This window comes from Brassica napus, chromosome C8 (assembly GCF_020379485.1).
Source record: "Brassica napus cultivar Da-Ae chromosome C8, Da-Ae, whole genome shotgun sequence".
Classification (NCBI taxonomy): domain Eukaryota; kingdom Viridiplantae; phylum Streptophyta; class Magnoliopsida; order Brassicales; family Brassicaceae; genus Brassica; species Brassica napus.
In genome coordinates, this window is record NC_063451.1 from 32,133,314 (window position 1) to 32,154,460 (window position 21,147).

At 34.6% G+C, this 21,147-nt stretch overlaps 1 protein-coding gene across 1 annotated transcript; it reads right to left on the reverse strand.

Moving 5' to 3' along the window:
• Positions 1–390: 390 nt before the first annotated feature.
• Positions 391–2,495, reverse strand: LOC106408933 (two-component response regulator ARR5). Its single transcript, XM_013849616.2, has 5 exons — positions 2,035–2,495; positions 1,872–1,948; positions 1,714–1,791; positions 1,544–1,614; positions 391–790 (listed from the first exon to the last, which is right to left on the reverse strand). Exons 1-5 carry the CDS (start codon positions 2,183–2,185, stop codon positions 616–618), a joined length of 552 nt encoding a protein of 183 aa, XP_013705070.1. The 5' UTR covers positions 2,186–2,495; the 3' UTR covers positions 391–615.
• Between the last annotated feature and the right edge of the window lie 18,652 nt (positions 2,496–21,147).

Below are 21,147 nucleotides of genomic sequence, written 5' to 3' on the forward strand. Positions count from 1 at the left end.
AGTTTGCAATATGGAAAACTATAATTGTTGCAAACTTGAGCTTTTTTTTTTTCATATAACGTGATGAATCCCTTTTAAAAATAAAACCTATAATACACTTGTAAACCCGACCCTCGGAGGAAGCCGAAGAAGCAAAAGCTTCCAAACTTGATAAATATTGGTGTTTATATTTCAATAACCCGGGTAGTAATCCATTTCTAAATCATTACTTTAAGTTTTCTCGACAATTATCATATATTTTTATTTGGGTGTGTCATAATAACTCATTAGTAAATAACGCTTTTTCCACGTAAAGTGAAGGCCCAGAAAGCACAAAGTTCCTAGTAGTAAATTTCCACGATTAACAACATTGTACATATCTAATGCAAAAAAACAAAAAAAAAATGTATGTCATCTCGAATGAATCTCAATTTCCTTCGGTCTAAAATTTACATTTCTATTTAATGAGAGAAAAACCTCCATCAGTCCTCACTGGTTCTATCAGCAAAAAGGCTGTTAAAGTTCCAAAAACGTAAGCCGAAAGAATCAGAACATGCGTAAGTGTGTGTGAATCGTTTTGAGCCTTTTATACAGGAGCTTTTGTAAGATCATATCATGGAATATGAAAAGAAAAACTCAGATCTTTGCGCGTTTTAGCTGTGAGAAGATATCATTAGCTTCTAGCTCTCTTTTGTGCATAATGTTCTTGAAAACTCGTTCCTCAGCTTTCAGCAAAGAATCTCTTAATCTTTTCACATCAGCCAATTTCACAGGCTTCAGTAAGAAATCTTCAGCACCTTCTTCGAGACATCTGAATCCACAAATAGAGAATCAAATATCAGTGATCGTATTCCACAAAGATAATAGCTTTGGATCCACAAAATGGCCAGCTCATAATAATAATAGGCAATCACATTACTAGACTTATTTTTTGGTAAATGATGGTTTTTTAATAATAAGCAAAAAGCATGTGGGGTGTCTAACACGAGGATGAGATTTATAAATGACCCTACCAAAGATTACGAAAAAAACATATCAAAAGAATAGTATTATACAGTTTTGGGGTTATTAACACATCCCCGGCAACAGAATCAAATCTCAAGAGAAGATATTGCTTAGCCTATGATGGATTATTCTTCACTTATTTTGTGGACACAAGAAACAATTTATTACTTATTATATATTCCTAATATCCTCTAGAAAATTTTGTCAAAGGACCCACGAAAGTAACACCAAATCTTAGCTCGATCACCACCACAGTTGGCCATGATGGTTAAAGTAATAATACTTTTATCATGCAAGTCTCATACGATTGATTATAAACAACGTAATTTGGTCAATACATATCGGCTGACTGTATTTAAAAAAAAACTCCAAAGTACAGTAGTTTGATTACTTAAAAGTTACCCTAAACAAAACCCTTTTAATCATCCGAATCTCCTGAAGTAACAAATGCACAAAGTCTAATAGAATTACTATTACTGGTAATTCATAATCTTACATGATTATGAACTTAAACAAAGATTAAGGATCGTGATTAAGATAACAGGAAAACAGAACATACCTATCAATACGAGGCAAGATGTTCTCTGAGGACATAATGACAACTGGAATTTCTCTGAAAGCTGATGATTCCTATAAAAAAATCAAATTTCATAAAACAAATTAGTACAAAACTTTCATTGTATTTGCTGATATGAGATCGATTGAATGAAACAAACTAGATAAACATACTTTGATCTTCTTAAGTAGTTCATATCCAGTCATCCCAGGCATAGAGTAATCCGTCATTATCAGATTAATCTTGAGATCCTGAAAATTTTGAAAATCTTCAGTACGGAAAGGATTTTTAAGAAGAAAATAAAAAAGACTGCTATCATCAGATGTATTACCTCAAATCCAACTGAGTTGTTGTCTCCATCTAATCCAAGGTATTGCAAAGCTCTTGTCGCGCTATCGACAACAGTAACTGAATAATTAACAAAAAAACACACAGTCAGATTTCGAACATGATTCTACAAAACGAAAACGTTGAACCGAAACATGGCGGTTTACCTTTACACGAAGAGACTCTGAGTAGCCGTTCGATGAACTTCCGATCGACGATGCTATCGTCAACGGCGAGAACATGAAGAAGCTCTGGCGATGCTAAGGAAGAAGTGTTGTTGGATATGTTTAAGGTCTCAGAACGCATAACCTCCGCCATATCAACGATCTCTGGAAACAAAGGATCTCAATAGATAGGGAGAGAGAATATGAGTGTATATATGATTTTGCAAACGTGATGGAGGATTTGGAGTGGAGGTTAGGGATTTATAAGGAAGAGTGGAAAAAGGAAAAAAGAGAGGGAAATTATGATATCGAGAGAGATCTTTGCATATCTGTGAGATTTTGCATGTACGTAGAAAATTATTTGTTTATTCTGTTTCCAAAGAGTCATATTCAAATCTGGCAAAACCATATATAAAATAAAATGAAATCCTTGGCAATAAAGTTTTCGGGCAAAATGAAATCAAAAGTGATTTGAGTTTTTATATTATTGTTTTTCTAAGAATAGTCAAATAATATCCTGAGTGGTGAAAGTAATCTTTGGATATTCTGGAAGGGCAGAAAAAAGAAGATCGAATTGGATATCGTATCAGGACGATCTCTCTCGATTATTGTTCGGATCATGCAACTTTGATTTGTACATTTCTGATAAAAAATAATTTCTCGAATCTTCCGTTTGAAAGAATGTACAAAATTGAATATTAATTCATAAATAGCATGTACTGTAATAAAGCCTTTGCCATTAAGCTTGCAAGCAAAGTAATCAAGTTTTCTTTTTTTGATGCATGTGTTTTGAGCTAATTAACTGCTTTTCGGTGATTTTATTATTAGAATAACAACGGTGTCTTAATGAATCAATGATTAGGAAGTTTAGTCAAAAATGTAGTCTGTTATTTAGTTAATGGTCTTCCAATTTGAATTCAAATTTAGCGTTATTCAATCAATTAACGCTTATAAAGTACTACAAATTATAGAATTAAACATACACTATCTAAAATTAACATTTAAAGATACAAATATATCTATACATGTATCATGATTATTTGAATATATATATATATTAAATTCATATAAATGTTGAAATATGAGGTTTGACTGATGGAGAAATGAGTTTGCACCACATAAAATGGTTAGGACCATTAGGAGCACCAAGGGCATGCATGCTTTCTCAAAAAAGTTAGAAAGTTCAACAGACATTTGTAGGTCAAAGCGTCCTGCGTCCATTTTATAAACACTCAAAGGAGAGTGATTGAAAAAGAGTTTAGCTAGAGCATTCTTCGCAAGTGCATCGGCTACACAATTTGTTGTGAGTAGAATAAAATTAGAAGATAAAAGAGTGAAGAAATTAGCAAATTACTAATAATGTGGAGAATACTTGCAATCTCGTTCAGCTCTTACCCTGAACACATGTGAGAGACAAGGACGTCCAAGTCAGAAAGTTTATGGGAATTTGAAAATCCAACCGTCTTTTCTGATCGAAGAGCTCTTAGCGACATGCTTAACGAGGAAAGTTAACGAGGAAAAACAATCATCGTAAATTTACGTCGATTTTACGAGAAACTTACGTGGAAAAATAATGTCATCGTTATTTCCTTGTAAAGTAACGATTAAAGCTTTTCGTCGTAAATTCGATGTAATTTGACGTGTCTTTTACGAGGAAACATTATTTCCTCGTAAATATGACGTAAACTTCGCGTGTTAATTACGAGAAAATAATTTACGTGTATTTAGCGAGGATATTTTGAATCCACCAACTTTGTAGGTGTTACACGTTTTTTTTTTTCTAGCTAATTAACTTTCGTCTTAAATTCATAGGAAAATTACAACTACCAGATTCGAAATTTCCTATAAATATGGATGTTTGAACATCATTTTAAACACACCAACAACAAAAAACGTGAAAGAAAAAAAAATGGCTGGCTCCGGGACTATTTACGAGTTGCGGAAGTGGATGTATATGCATAGAGATGCTAACGGGAGAGTGACAAAAGAATACCTTGCGGGTCTGGAGACATTTATGCATCAAGCAGATTCAACACTGCTCGCCCAAGAAAGTGGTAAGATGTTCTGTCCTTGTCGGAAATGCAACAATTCGAAACTGGCAAACCGTGAAAATGTTTGGAAGCATTTAATAAATAGAGGTTTCACACCAAATTACTATATCTGGTTTCAACATGGAGAAGGTTTTAATTATGATCAGAATGAAGCTAGTAGTAGTAATAGCAATTTTCAGGAAAAAGAACCGGTTGATCATCATTTGCATAATGAACATAGTTACCATCAGGAGGAGATAATAGATTATGATAGGGTTCATGATATGGTAGCTGATGCATTCGTAGCTCATGATGAAGATGAAAAACCTAATATAGATGCGAAAAAGTTTTACGAAATGTTAAACGCGGCGAATCAACCACTTTACAGTGGTTGTAGAGAAGGTCTCTCTAAATTGTCGTTAGCTGCTAGAATGATGAATATTAAAACTGATCACAATCTACCTGAAAGTTGCATGAACGAATGGGCGGACTTGTTTAAAAAGTATTTGCCATAAGACAATGTGTCTGCTGATTCTTATTATGAGATTCAGAAACTGGTTTATAGTCTTGGGTTGCCTTCGGAGATGATAGATGTTTGCATCGACAACTGCATGATCTATTGGGAAGATGATGAGAAGCTAGAAGAATGTCGATTCTGCAAGAAGCCACGATTCAAACCGCAAGGACGGGGACGTAATAGGGTACCGTACCAAAGGATGTGGTACCTACCAATTACAGACAGATTGAAAAGATTGTATCAATCAGAGCAGACTGCTGGAAAGATGAGATGGCATGTCGAGCATACTCAGACGGATGGTGAGATGACTCATCCATCAGATGCAAGAGCCTGGAAACATTTCAACAAAGTACATCCGGATTTGCTAGCAATAGCCGGAATGTGTATCTCGGACTTTGCACAGATGGATTTAGTCTGTTCGGAATGTCAGGGAGACAATATTCATTGTGGCCAGTCTTTCTTACACCATACAATCTGCCACCGGAGATATGCATGCAACGGGGGTTGCTATTCTTGACCATATTAATACCTGGTCCGAACCATCCAAAAAGGTCCCTGGATGTTTTCCTACAACCACTGATAAAAGAGTTGAAGGATTTGTGGTCAACAGGGGTGAGGACGTATGACTGTTCAATGAAGACGAATTTTACGATGCTAGCGATGCTTTTGTGGACCATAAGTGATTTTCTTGCCTATGGGATGTTGTCTGGATGGACTACACATGGGAGATTAGCTTGTCCATATTTCAATGGAACGACAGATGCGTTTCAACTGAAGAATGGTAGGAAGACAAGTTGGTTTGATTGTCACCGTCGATTTCTTACCATTGGCCATCCTTACCGAAGAAACAAGAATTTGTTTAGGCACAAAAGGGTTGTGAGAGACACATCTCCTCCATATCTAACTGGAGAACAAATTGAAGCGCAAATCGACTACTACGGAGCTAAAGCAACAGTTCGTTGGGGTGGTAATTGGCATGTCCCTCGTAATATGTCTGATTCTTACGGTGTTCATCACAACTAGCACAAGAAGAGTATATTTTGGGAGTTGCCATATTGGAAGGATCTTCTTCTGCACCACAACCTCGATGTGATGCACATAGAGAAGAATTTCTTTGAGAACATCATGAATACAATATTGAATGTCCCAGGGAAGACAAAAGACAACATAAAATCGAGGTTGGACTTGCCGGATATTTGCTCAAGAAGTGAGTTACATATTAAAAGCAATGGCAAGTTCCCGTTCCGATATTCAGATTGTCTTCAGAAAAAAAGTCGGTGTTGTTCAACTGGGTGGCATCAGAAGTGAAGTTCCCCGATGGGTATGTTTCGAATCTCTCTAGATGTGTTGAAAAGGGTCAAAAGTTCTCCGGGATGAAGAGTCATGATTGTCATGTCTCTATGCAACGACTACTGTCCTTTGCAATTGCAGAGCTACTTCCAACAAACGTACATGAAGCACTTGCAGGTACGTAGTGTATTATATCATAATAATTTTATAACGGTCTAATTTGCAAAATAATATATGACTAACAATGTTTTTAATTGTTTTTGGAATATAAAAGGCATTGGAGCATTTTTCAGGGATCTGAGCACACGCACTCTTAAAGAAGAAGTTGTGGAACAGCTTCAGGAGAACATTCTCATCTTGTTGTGCAACTTGGAGAAGATATTTCCTCCCGGATTTTTTGACGTCATGGAGCATCTAGCTGTCCACCTCTCATATGAGGCATTGCTTCGTGGACCTGTACATTACAGATGGATGTATCAATATGAGCGAGCCATGAAATATTTGAAGGGAAAAGCAAAGAACCTCGCCAAAGTTGAAGGTTCTATAATTGCTGGAAGTTTAACGGAAGAAGTTTCTCACTTCACATCATACTACTTTGCGTCAAAAGTACGTACCCTGAGAAGAGCTCCAAGAAGATATGATGATGGTGGTGTTGCGCCAACATATGCAGTTGCTGGTGTTCCAGACATCTTTAGCCAGATTGGGCGACTCGGTGGGAAGTCTAAAGAGGTTTGGTGGTCGAGTGAACAAGACGCTCATAGTGCACACACCTATATTCTACTCAATTGCGAGGATCCATTGAAGCGTTATTTTGAAAGGTAACATATATGGACACTTCGAAACACATATAAGTATAATTAATTATATAACTGCGAGAGATTCATTCCTATAAAATGTGATTTTACAGCCTATTTGTTTCTCAAGTCGAAGAAACATTTCCTGGTATATCCACAAGTGACGTAGAAAAAAGAAAAGATCAACACTTCATTAAGTGGTTGCTGAATCAAGTATTAACTCAAACTCTTTTTTCATACATGATCAGTATTTCAACATTCTCTTTATTTTTGCAGGTTGATTATGACGACGATGCAGATTATCCTAAGTGGTTACACGAAGTAATTCAATCTCCACTTGTAAAGGTCACCACATCACAGATGTATTTCACACGAGGCTATACTTTTCACACATATGAGTATGGTAGACAGCGGGCGACCAGTAACTATGGAATATGTGTGAAAGGGGAAACATATTTCTACGGGATCTTGACGGAGATTATTGAAGTCAAATTTCTAGGGATACTGAAGCTGAAATGCGTCCTCTTCAAATGTGAATGGTTCGACCCCGTCGTTAACAGAGTTGTTCGGTCTAACAAATTTGGTGTAGTTGATGTCAACGGTGGACGAAGGTACAACAAATTCGAGCCTTTCATCTTAGCTTCACAAGCAGACCAAGTTAACTTCCTTCCATACCCTCGGATGAGAGATTCGAGTATAAATTGGTTAGCAGAGATCAAAGTTACACCTCGAGGACGAATCATCAGTGGAGAAGAACCACCATTGCAAGAAGAGCAGATAAATGAAGTCGAGGAACCTGAACAAGAAATTGATGACATCTTTCTCATTGATCCGCATAATCACGAGTACGAAGATCTTACCGATGATACCACAGACGAAGCTGTTGAAGACGAGTTTAAAGAAAATGATGATGTTTCTAGTGATGACGAGAATGTCGATGTATCCGATTGATGTATTTGATTTTGTGTAGGGTGTTTTATGAATAAGATGTGAGAGTTTGTTTTATGAATAAGGTAATGTGGGAGTTTGTTTTATGAATAAGCAAATGTGGGAATTGTGGTTTGGAATGGAAATAAAGATGGAGTTTGGAATATATGAAGTAGAAAATAAGGAATATGGGGTTTGGGGTTTCATACTTTAGGGATTTAAACATAAAACTCGTTAATTCCTCGTAAAGCGACGTCGAACTTACGACGCAGGCCTCGTTAATTCCACGTAAGAGAGAATCGTCGTAAAGGACTCGTAAGAAGACGAGGAAATAACGATGAAATAAAAAATAAAGAAAGCGACCCCCGTTAAATCCACGTAGGACGAAATCATCGTAAACACCTAGTAAAATAAATAAAGAACACGGGCCTCGTTAATTTCACGTGTGACGAAATCATCGTAAACACCTCGTAAAATAAATAAAGAACACGGGCCTCATTAATTCCACGTAGGACGAAATCGTCGTAAATACCTCGTAATGTAAAAACTAGAAAAAAAAGAAAAAAAAGAAAAATTCCAGATTCACATGTGGCAAGACTTCCAGCAATTATAATATGTAAGTCTCGCCCACATGAATTCTAATATCTTTTTCCCTTCTTTTTTTTTCAAATATTTATAATTTGAATAGGATTTTGCTGAGGAGTGTGATTTGGGAGTTTGTGTGTGGTTTGAGAAGGAGAGTTGTGGGTATATTTATAGGAAAGCGCGGCTCGTTAATACCTCGTATATAAAAACGCGGGCCTTTGTAATTCCTTGCTATTTCCTCGTAGAATTGCTCGCTATTTCGTCGTAACGTTACGAGGAATTTGCAACGATAATAAAATCGTCGTTAATACCTCGTATATAAAAACGCGGACCTTTGTAATTCCTCGCTATTTCCTCGTAGGATAAAACGCGGGCCTTTGTAATTGCTCGCTATTTCGTCGTAACCTTACGAGGAAATTGCAGCGATATTTAATCTTATATATACCCCGAGCGCTCACTCTTTCTTTCCTCTCTACTTCCTCTCCACTTCCTCTCCATTTCGTGGCAATGGTAAGCCTCTCAAATTTCTCTCTAATTTGGTTAGTTTAGGATAGATTAGGTGGTTAGTATAGGGAATTTAGATAGGTTTACGAATTTTATGTTATTTAGTGTTGATTAGGTGGATAATGTTGGGAAATATAGTGTTGATGTTAATTTTAAAAATTAAATTTTTTTCTCAGGTTCGAAAAGGCAGACTTACTGCTCATTACAGAGAGATGTTCGGTGAGTCGGGTAGTCGTTTAGACTCGTCTTCTTCAGCTCCCGGTTCTTCGGGTCAGGAGACTATCCCTGAGACTCAGTACACTCAGAGAGTCTCTGGGTCTACATCTTCTAGTGCACCATCGGCTCCTCATGTGCCTTCCCTGATGGCTCCTCCGACGATGCCTCCTCCGATGGCACCTCCGATGCCCGCCGATATTCATCCCGATTTGATGGTGCCTCCGAGTGCTCCTTACTCGCAGTACACTACTGTAGAGGACATTCTCCGTCTGCCAGGCAGAGAAGGTTTACCAGTCATCGACCCCGACCGACCGGATGGAACTTTGTGGTATGTTGCATTAATTTTTATTTTAATTCGTTAAAATTTTTTTATAACATTAAAAAATAATTTATATTTTAAATTTGTATTTTTCAGGTGGGGGGTTGACGGATGTCTTGCATCGGACGTAACCGACACAATCAAAGGTTACTTCTCCATGGCACATCCGAACTGGAGTAAGACGCCTCACTACGTCAGAAAGACGTAGTTCAAAATTTACGCTGTAAGTTTCTATTAATTAATTATATATAATTTAATTTTTTCATGATTTATATATATACTTTCTAAAAAACTAATTGTTAATTTATTTTTTCCAACAACAAAAATATAATTGGGCCTTGGGGATCACTGAGAGGGTGAAGAAGAAGTTTAACGCAAAGGCGAAAGTTCGCTTGTTGGACACGGTCTCCAACTGGAAGGGTGACTGGATCGTGAAGGGGTATGAGCGTGGCAAACCCGCTGAGCTCACCACAGATGTGTGGGATGGCCTCATCCGTTATTGGCGTCTTCCTGATTCCATTAGAATCGCCCAGTCTTGCTCTAACTCCCGTAACACGGTCGATGAGCACGGAAACGGGCCGATGCTTCACACTACGGACCAAAAACCCCACGCCGGTGTCCGTTTGGAAATGGTAATTAAATATTTTATTAAATAATATTTTTAATATATATATATTTTTATTCTAACTTTCTTAAATGTTTTTTAGGCCAAAGAGACGGGACTTCTCCCGTCTCTTATGGAACTTTACGAGAGGACCCACAAGAACAAGGCAGGCGTATTTGTAGATGACAAGTCCGAGCAAATCTACAACGACGTGGTTGCTCGGGTTGAAGACCCCCAGACCCAGCTGACCCAACAGTCTACCGACGGATTACCCGTCACCTTATCCACACTTGAAGTGGATAAGATTTACGAGGAGGTAAATTTTCTAAAATTTTAATTTTTTATTATTCATTTAATTTAACTTTTAATTTTTACTAACAATATTTATTTTTGGTTTTAAGGTTGTCCCTAAAAAAAGGGACGGACATTGGGGATTGGTTCCGTCAGAGATGTTCCGAGAGCGACATCGTCTTATGGTCAGCGATGGGATGATGAAGTCACTGAGCTGCACAATGAGTTGGCCGTGACAAAATCTCGTATTGGTGGAGTCGAGGGCTTCTTGGACGTTATAGCGGCCACAAATCCGGAATGGGAGTCCATGTTGAGGAACATGCGACAACAACATCCCATTCGAGGTGAGTCATCCGACACACATAACGAGGCGGATGTTGCGAGGAGGAGTGATGAATTCTACCAGGCGATGAACGATCCTTAGTTTTTTTTCCGGTTGTTGTATTATAAATTCAAAACTTATTTATATATAAAATATTTTCGTATTGATTTATTTTTATTTTAAATTATAATTTTATTAATAAATTAAATAATTTTAATTATTTTTTAATTATATTTTTAAATTCTGTAAAATAATAAAAACGAAGTAAATTTGTAGCTAATGTACAACCTATTTACGTGGAAACTTTACGAAGAAATGACGAGAAAAAATAAACGAGTATTTTACGAGAAAACATTTACGAGGAAATGACGAGGAAAGATAAACGAGTATTTTACGAGGAAATACTTTCGTGGTAGTTACATGTATTTTGCGAGGAAACACTTTCGAGGTATTTACGTGTAGTTTACGAGGAACACTTTTCGAGGTATTTACGAAGAAATATAGCGACCTTCTTACGTGGAATATTTACGTGGTCTTTACGACGAAATGATGTACTTCGTCTTTACGACGAAATATTTTCCTCGCTAAGTTACGACGAATTGGCGGGGAAATATGTGTTACGACGGATGAGTAACGAGAAAACGTGTTTCCTCGCTAATATGTCGTGAAGCCTCTTTTACGACGAACTCACGAGGAAAACCGCCTTCGTTAAGCTTATGTTTTCTTGTAGAGTTTCCGTACCGCTAAAGCTTCGACTGCTAAAACTAAGTTATTCATCGATTCCTCGAATAACCCACCCAAAACCTCCACATTTTAATGTATCATTCCACATTCAATATATGTAACAAGTCAGAAAATTCCTAACATAAGCAACTGGTGGAGTTTTGGCCACGAGAAAAGGCTTTTGGTGATAGAATTAATTGTTTTCTAATCTTTTGCATCCACCACTGTCTTTGTATCACTTAAAAGAGGTTATTTTCAAAAAGTGGTCTGTTTCTAGCTATCCAAAGGTTCCAAATTGATGAAGCCGCATCATGCTTGAAAAACAAGAAAAGAGATAATACGATTAAATTTTCAGATTCTATAGTTTTCCAATTTTTTATTAAATTGATATTTTCCTTTTATTTATATTCAAAACCCTAGATTATAAGTCTTATTTATAATCTTTGTATTCTTTCATAGAAAACAGTTTTTGATAATTTAATAAATTTGACTATATTCCTTGTATAGACTCAATTCAATCCGTCTTACAAGAAGCCGGTCTCAAATATGGTTCTTTAAATCTCTTGATTAAGCGAAGCGATTCTCTAGGGTGGTTCTTCGAATTCCTAGATTGAGCTAATTATTTAGTTTGCATGCTGCACCACAAATGATCCAAGAAGAGAGTAGAGAAGTGGCAAGACTAAGACCTGATGGTGAAAGGTTTATTTGCTTGATCAAATGTTATCTCTTTTTGACATGAGTTGTCTGTTTTTCAACGTTCTTGAAGTCTCCCCCTGGTGCTGTGTTCATTATGTGTCCGTGTTAATACCTTCGCTTTGCTTGAAGAAGGTTGTGTCTTGATGAGAGTTCTTGGAAGACATCCCAGGTTATATGGCAATTGTAGGTTCAATCTTAGGCACCGGAGCATCGTATGTGATCTCTAATATCATAAGTATCATCACACACTACAAGAAAACAGCGACATACTGAGGGAAAAAATCGTCGGTATGTCGTCGGAATAACGTTATTCCGACGACATACCGACGAAACAAGTCCTCGGAAATAACTCCTCGGAAATTCCATTTTCCTCGGAAATCCCTCAGAATTTTCCGACGGAATTCCGAGGAAACAAATTTCCGATGAAACTCCGAGGACCACCAGTTCATCGGAAAGCTCCTCGGAATATACCGAGGGAAAACGTCCTCGGAATTTACCTCGGAAGTTCCGACGAAATGTTCCTCGGAATTTTCATCGGGAAATTCCGAGGAAATTGAACCCTCGGAAAATTCCGAGGAACAAGTCCCTCGGTATATTCCGAGGAATGAGTCCCTCGGTATATTCCGAGGACCATGTCCCTCGGTATATTCCGAGGACCATGTCCCTCGGTATATTCCGAGGGTTCATTTCCTCGGAATTTGGACCCTCGGAAAATTCCGAGGAACTAGTCCCTCGGTATATTCCAAGGGTTCATTTCCTCAGAATTTTTAAAAAAATATATATTTTTTTAAAAATAAAAATTTTGATATTTAAATTCGAAAATATAAAATTAAAATTAAAATTGAAATCATATTAGTTAATATTCAAAGTTGTACAAATAAAAATAAAACATTCCGAGTTTTAGAAAGAAAAAAAAACTACGGGTCTGGCACGTCCGGGAACACCTCGTTCGGGTACATCCTCTGCATCATCTCCATCATTTGCTGGTTCAACCTCCTCTGTGCCTCATAGACCGCCTGTTGAGCCGCCATCCGGGTCTCTAACAAAGATATGCGATCATCCTTGTCCTTCAACTGAGCCGTAAGTACTTCTGGATCAACAAAGGGCGGTGGTGCAGAAGAAGGAGGAACTGACCGGGTGCGACGATCCAAACCGACCAAACGTCCCTTCTTCTTTGGAACCGACTGAAATAGAAAATATCCAAATTTAAATCAAGAAATAAATGAATTAAACTTAAAAAAAAAAGAACTTACGGATTCAATGATTTCGTTGATTCAAAACCGGGACAAGTTGGTCGAAGCCGTCGAAGCGTCATCCTCGGTTTGAAGCTGAGACACTTCGTCCTGCACCTGAGTTTGGACCAGGGTGACCACTTCCCTCACAAGACCGTCATCAATCTGGCCGGTCTTCTTGCTGGTATACGCCCTCTTCATTAGGGCGAGATCATCAACCGGCTCGCCATCATTTTCTTCCGCCTTGAAAAAAACATAAATTAAAGAAACATTAGAAATTAGAAGAAATGCACAAAAAAATAAAATTTCAAAACTTAAATAATTGAAGAAAAAGCGACTGAACTTACCATGCGATCTCCTAGAGAGGCAATAGATTGAGCACCCAAGTTATGCTTGAAGACGCCCTTTCCTTTACGGTCGCTCCTGCGGTTGGTGGAGTTGGTGGAAGAAGTTTCTTTCGTCTCTTCCTTATCCCAATGCGCACACAACTCCGTCCAGACTGTGTTGTTTATCGACTTTGGGACCTTTTAATAAAAAAAAAAAGAAAATAGTTAAATAAATTAAAAAATCGTTTAATAAATTAAAAAATTGTATAATAAATTAAAAACAAACCTTGTTGATTTCCCACTTCTTTTTCCACTCGTGGATCTGCTTCCCATAGTTGTCCATAACTTTATGGACGAAGTGGTGATAGATAAAGAGCGTCTCATCGGAATTCCAGTTGAATTCTTGCTGAAAAAAAAACACAATTAGTAGAAAATTTATATTAAAGATTAAAAATATAAGTAAAAAATTAGAATACTTACCGCAAACTAACGAAACCACAGTTGCTGCTTGTCGGTAGGAAAGTCAGTGAAAGTCGGATGTCCCCTGTCGAGGGTCGAGTACATCATACGGTTGATCCATGCGCTGATCCCGTTCCCGGATCGGTTGAACCTAATAAAAAGAACAAACGGTTAATAATGAATCAAATTTTAAAGAAAAAAAATATGTTTAATTACCATGTTTGACCCCGTCCATGTGGATACGGAGTGAGATAGGGAAGATGGTCACGACCGGACTGTCGAAGCAACTCCGCAACACTCATCACTCCCAGAGGACCCGGAGGAGCAGAAGCGGGTGCAGCAGCGGGAGCGAGAGGAGCAGGAGCGGGTGCAGCAGAGGGAGATGTATGGTAGGAGCTGTGGGGCGAAGGGGAATCCTGAAAATGGTTGGAATCCCGAGACTAGCTCCCCGTACCACCACGACCACGACGCTGTCGAGGCCGGGTCTGATCATCATGACACCTGTAAATTAAAAAAAAAATTTAATAAATATAGAAATATATAAATTAATTTTTTTTTGTTTAAAAAAAAATCCCAAATAATAGTTTTTAATCACAAAAAAAGTTTTATAGATATTAAAAATATTTAATAAATATATTAAAATAGTTCTAATAAACAAAAAATAGTTTAATAAATAAAAAATAGTTTATTAATTAAAAAAAAGTTTTAATAATATTAAAAATGTTTAATAAATATAGAAATTTATATAATATAAATATATATATATATATATATATTTGTTTTTTTTAAATTCCAAATAATAGTTTTTAATCACAAAACATCTTTAATAGATATTAAAAATGTTTAATAAATATATAAAAATAGTTCTAATAAACAAAAAATAGTTTTAATAAATAAAAAATAGTTTAATAATTACAAAAAAACTAGTTTTAATAATATTAAAAATGTTTAATAAATATAGAAATTTATATTACATATATATATATATTTTTTTTAAATCCCAAATAATAGTTTTTATTCACAAAAAAAAGTTTTATTGATATTAAAAATGTTTTGTAAAATCCAAAAAATCGAATTTATATACAAAAAACGTTTTGTAAAATCCAAAAAATCGAATTTATATACAAAAATCATTTTGTAAAATACAAAAATCAAATTTATACAAAAAAATCGAATTTTTATACAAAAATCGATTTTATAAATACAAAAAAAATAAAAAATTTATAAAAAAATTCTAAATCAATTCAACAAAACAAATTATTCAACCAAATCACAATTCTAAACCTATTATACAACCAAATCACAATCCTAACCAATCACCCTAACAAAAATCTATCAAATCTACACAAAAACCTAACAAATAGAACCTAAGAGAGTGGGATAGGGTCCTTACATGATTTGTGTAAGAGAAGGGGGAGATCGCCGGAGATATCGTCGGAGAGAAGGGGGAGATCGCCGGAGAGGAGAGAGGAGCCGCGTAGAGGAAGAAGAGAGAAATGGGGAAGAAGAAGCGGCTCGTGGTTATAAAACCTAGGGTCCGACGGATAGTTTCCGTCGGAATTTCCTCGGAATTCCGATTTCAATTTTCGCGAAATATTTGCCCGGTTAAATGAAAATATTCCGAGGAAATTCCGACGGATGCATAAATATCTGTCGGAATTCCGTCGGAATATTCCGAGGAATTTTCGAGGAACTAGTTTTTGGGGTTTCAAAACATCGATTTTTTTTTGCCGTATTTCATTTCTTATACAATTGTAATGCATACCATTGAGGATTCTTTGTATAGATGATCATAAACCATGAAATAACAAAATTTCAAAACGAATTGTAAGTATTCCCTTTACCGTTCAAGAGTCACTGATCTCGTGCATAAATCGCGGAAGAAACCACTTATCCCTGCAATTGCTTCATGAACATTTCGTGGTAATAGTTCCTTGAAGGCAAACGGAAGGAGGCGCTGCATCATTACATGGCAATCGTGGCTTTTCAAGCCAGTAAACTTTCCTTCCTTTCTGTCGATACAGTTACGCAAATTAGATGCGTAACCGTCTAGAAATTCCACATCGTTTGAAATCTAATCAAAGAACGCATCTTTTCCCTCTGCATCAAGTCGGTATATGGGAAAAGGAGCCCTACCATTCTCATCAACATGAAGTTCTGAACGAGCACATATATCGACTAAATCCAGTCTTGACTTCAAATTATCCTTTGTTTTACCTTGAACATTAAGGATCGTGTTCATGAGATTGTCAAAAAAGTTATTCTCAATATGCTTGACATCTAAATTATGCCTTAGCAGATGATCTTCCCAGTATGGCAGATCCCAGAAAATACTTTTTTGTGCCAGTTATGTAGGTCTCCAACAGCATCTACCGGAAAACGCTCATGTCCACCAACGTCTGACGTCCTTTCTGCACCAAAATCTCTTAGTTGTGTCTTCAAATCTTTCCCACAAATTTCCGGAGGTGGACTGTCAAACACCCTCTTGTTCTTCGTAAACAAATTCCTACTCCTACGAAATGGATGATCAGGTGGTAGGAATCTCCTGTGACAGTCAAACCAACACGTTTTCCTTCCATGTTTTAGTTGGAAAGCATTAGTATTATCTTGACAATATGGACATGATAGCCTTCCATGCGTTGTCCATCCAGATAACATACCATATGCTGAAAAATCACTTATTGTCCACATTAGTACTGCCCGCATTTGAAAGTTTTCCTTACACGAAACATCGTATGTTTCAGCACCTTGAGTCCATAGTTGTTGCAACTCATATATTAGTAGCTGAAAAAACACATCAAGAGATCTCTTAGGATGCTCTGGTCCGGGAACGAGAATCGAGAGAAACAAAAACTCTCGTCGCAAGCACAAGTTTGGGGGTAGGTTGTATGGTGTAAGAATGACTGGCCATAGAGAATATTGTCTTCTACTATTGCCAAACGGGCTGAAACCATCAGTACATAATCCAAGGTAGACATTTCTTCTCTCATACGCAAACTCGGGATACTTTGATTGGAAATGCTTCCACGCTTTTGCATCTGAAGGATGTCTGATCTCACCATCTGTTGAGTGCTCCGCATGCCATCTCATTGGCTGCGCTGTGCGTTCAGACAGATACAACCTCTGCAACCTTTCCGTCAAAGGCAAATACCACATCCTTTTATATGGCACTGGAACTCTTCCACTCGTATCTTTATAACGAGGCTTTCCACAAAATTTGCATGTAACCCGCTGTTCATCCGCCCTCCAATAAATCATGCAGTTATCGCTGCATACATCTATTACCTGATACGATAAACCAAGACCAGCTACGAGTTTCTGAACCTCGTAGTATGAACCAGAAGCTACATTATCCTCGGGTAGAATACCTTTTACAAAATCAGCAATCGCATCCACACAGTCTTCAGCCAAATTATAATATGTTTTAATGCCCATCAATATCTATATATATTTACATATTATTTATTATTTTCAAAATTATATATAATTGTTTTTTTACAAAATAGTAATGTTACATTATGGAGATAAGCCGTATTTATTTAGTGAAAAATGGTAATCTTACATATGTTTAATGTAGTTTTTCCATTTTTTATGTTGTATGTTTACATATTATTTTTTACGGTATTCTTCCGTAAGCAATCTCGTGTTCGAATCCAAATGTGGTCGATCGATCCAAGAACGAAAATAATTTGAAGAAGACATGTTTTTTATGAATCAAATTTGTGTGTAAAGAGAGTAAGATGGAGGATGAAGATATGGAGTGAATGAAGAGGAAGAGAGGTGCTTGTATTTATAGTTGAAATCCTGTCGACAGACCGAGGAAATTCCGACGGAATTCCGACGGAAACGGCTAGTTCGTCGGAATTTCCTCGGAATTTTTAAAATCCCACAACGGCTCTCTAACGGCTATAATATATCCTCGGAATTCATCGGTTTCTTTCCGAGGAATACGTTTTCCCTTGGTATTCCATAAGAATATTCCGACGGATTAATAATTCATCGGAATTCCGTCGATATATTCCGAGGAAATTCCGAGGAAACCAAAATTTGTGTTCCCTCGGAATATCCTCGGAAATTCCTCGAGATATTCCGAGGATTTCATTTTCCGTCGGAATGTCCGTCCGAATACCGCTGTTTTCTTGTAGTGACATTCCTCACCACTATTGTCCATTGATGTTGAGTTTAGAGGACTTTTCACCGCTTTTTTTGTGGAATATGTGTAATGTTTGCTTTCTACCATTTGTATCAAGCTTGGCTATTGTAGTAACATTTCATTTGGCCGTTTTGGCTTTGTTATCAGTTTGTACTAGGGATTAATCCGGGCTACGCCCGAGATTTTTTTTTTTCTAATTCAAGTTGTTAAATTATTTATATTTAGGTTATGATATATATTTATATAAATTTTAAGATGCATGTCATAATTAAAATTTATTTTAAATTTTAACACGTTAAATTAACATATTTTTTACTATTTAAATATTTTTTTGTAATTTTGTTGGCTATCTAGTTACCATATTTAGCAAAACTATCTGTTGAGTGTTGAAATAAATGTTTTAGATATTTAATTAAACTGTAGAGTGTTTTCGGATCGACCACATGCTCAACAATCGATCGATCCGTAAAAAAATGGTCGATCTCCTTGTCCTAAGTACAATTTTAGAAAAAATATCTTAGATTTTCAAATATTAAGTATATAAATATTCTTTTGAATATTATTTTTTTGAATTGTATTTTTTGATTAAATTATTGTATTATAATGTTTATGTAAATATTTTTTGTGATGTTTGAATTTGTGCTGTTAGTATACTTAACCTAGATGATATTGATGTTTAACAATTTTTTTTTCTGGAAATAGAAAATAATGATATATCAAAACGTATCTAATGCTTGTTAAATGATAGTATAATGTAAATTACATCCATTATTTTAAAATAACCATTTGTTGTTTATTTTTTTTAAATCAGAAATTATTTTTATTTAAAAAAATTATTCATATATAATATAATAGTTTAAGTTTGGAAGATTAATCTATATATATAAATTATGTATATTTTTTTAAAAATAATTTAAGACATTATATATTGTGTAACTGAATAAAAGCTGAATTTCTTATCTTGAAAATGAAATATTTATATTTTTGTCTTCATGTTATACTCACCAATCCAGCATTGATATTTACAACTCAGTATGTTAAAAAAAAAAACTTAGTTTTAAGTAATAAACGAATTTAATAAATTAAATTCATCACCTATAATGTTCTGTAAACTATATTTGAAAACTCTCTAAGATTATATTTTAAGCATAATATTACTATTATTTAATTTAATTTAATTTATTTTAAGCATAATATATGCTAAACCAACTTAAATTATATTTACAATAGGACCATCCTAAACCGGTTAATAAACCAAAAACAATACTAAACCAACATGAACCAATACCTGATTCGGCGAGGAAAGAAGTGTTTCGGGATAAACACTTGAATGGTTATTAACTGTAAGGGTTTGGTCATGAAAGAGTTAGTATGAATATTAACAATAAAATTATGGATTATATTAATTTAAATTTGTAAGAATACTTTTGAGTCTATGAAAAGCAATTCAATTCCCATGAATAAGTTTGGCTTTTGGAAGTTGCGGGTTTTCCAACAATGAATCCACCTAACAAAAAATTCGTTCTTATAAAAAATATCCTTCAAGGTCATCAAAAGGTTTTTGGGACGGCAAGAGTTGATGGTGGAACCATTTTTTTGCTCGAGTGCTTTGAAGTTTTCCTTGATAATGTGAGGTTGATGTTGATGGAATAATGAATTTTATAGGGACTTTCTTGATGTAAAACTATACATTTTTTATTTTTTTTTGTTTAATGTGGTATTTCCATTTTTATATAATTTACTACCATTTTTAAGATAGATGTTTAAATCTTAATGTAATTTTTCCATTTTTTAAAATGTTTATTTCCGTTTCTTATATTTTTTTATTTACGTAATATCTATATTTTATATTTTAAAATAGATATTTAAATCTTAAAGCACTTTTTCCATTTTTTTAAATTGTGTATTTACTTATATTATATATTTTACATTTTAAGATAAATGTTTAACGCTTAATGAACTTTTTCCATTTTTAAAAAAATTGTGTATTTACTTATTATATATATAATTCATATATTATATATTTACATTATTTACTTATTATTTATTTTCCTGTATATGTATTTACATTTCTTGTACTTTTTATTCACTTAATATCTCTATTTTACATTTTAAGATAGATGTTTAAATTTTAATGTACATTTTCTATTTTCTTTAAATTGTATATTTCCATTTGTTATACTTTCTATTTACGTAATATCTATATTTTAAATTTTAAGATATAATTTTAAATCTTAATGTAATTTTCTATTTTTAAATTGCGTATTTACTTATATTAATATTTACTTATTATTTACTTTTCTTTATATTGTGTATTTCTATTTATTATATTTTCTATTTACTAATAATTTTATATTTTAAGATAGATTTACATTTTAAGATAGATTTACATTTTAAGATAGATGTATAAATACTAACGTACTTTTTTCATTTTTTAAATTGTGTATTTCTTTTTCTTATACTTTCTACTTGCGTAATATCTATATTTTACATTTTAAGATAGATGTTTAAATATTAATATATTTTTTCCATTGTTTTTAAGTTGTGTATTTCTTTTTCTTATACTTTCTATTTACTTAATATCTATATTTTACATTTTAAGATAGATGTTTAATATTTAATGTACTCTTTCCATATTTTAAAAATTGTGCATTTACTTATTATTGTATATATAATTATTATATTTATATATTTATAATATTTACTTATTATTTATTTATATTTTAAGATAGATGTTTAAATCTTAATGTTTTTTTTCCATTTTTAACGTAAAACGACAATGTTTAATAGAAGAACTTGGACAAATAGTCAAATAGTTATATTTATGTTTTTTTTTTTTTTTATAAAATGGTAATGTTACATTATGGAGATAAGCCGTTTTTTAGTGAAATATGGTAATCTTACATATGTTTAATGTAGTTTTCCATTTTTTTATGTTGTATGTTTACATATTATTGTTATTTTTAAATGTAAAATGGTAATCTTACATATGTTTAACGTAGTATTTCTATTTTTTATGTTGTATGTTTACATATTATTTATTATTTTCGAAATTATATATAATGTTTTTTTTTACAAAATAGTAATGTTACATTATGGAGATAAGCCGTCTTTTTTTAGTGAAAAAT

Excerpts from the sequence above, each read along its gene's own strand:
- LOC106408933 (XM_013849616.2), bottom strand. The coding sequence starts at position 2,185 with ATGGCGGAGGTTATGCGTTCTGAGACCTTAAACATATCCAACAACACT. Across the intron at positions 1,792-1,871 it reads ACAACTCAGTTGGATTTGAG|GATCTCAAGATTAATCTGAT; the intron begins GTAATACATCTG and ends CAAAATTTTCAG. Across the intron at positions 1,615-1,713 it reads AACTACTTAAGAAGATCAAA|GAATCATCAGCTTTCAGAGA; the intron begins GTATGTTTATCT and ends ATTTTTTTATAG.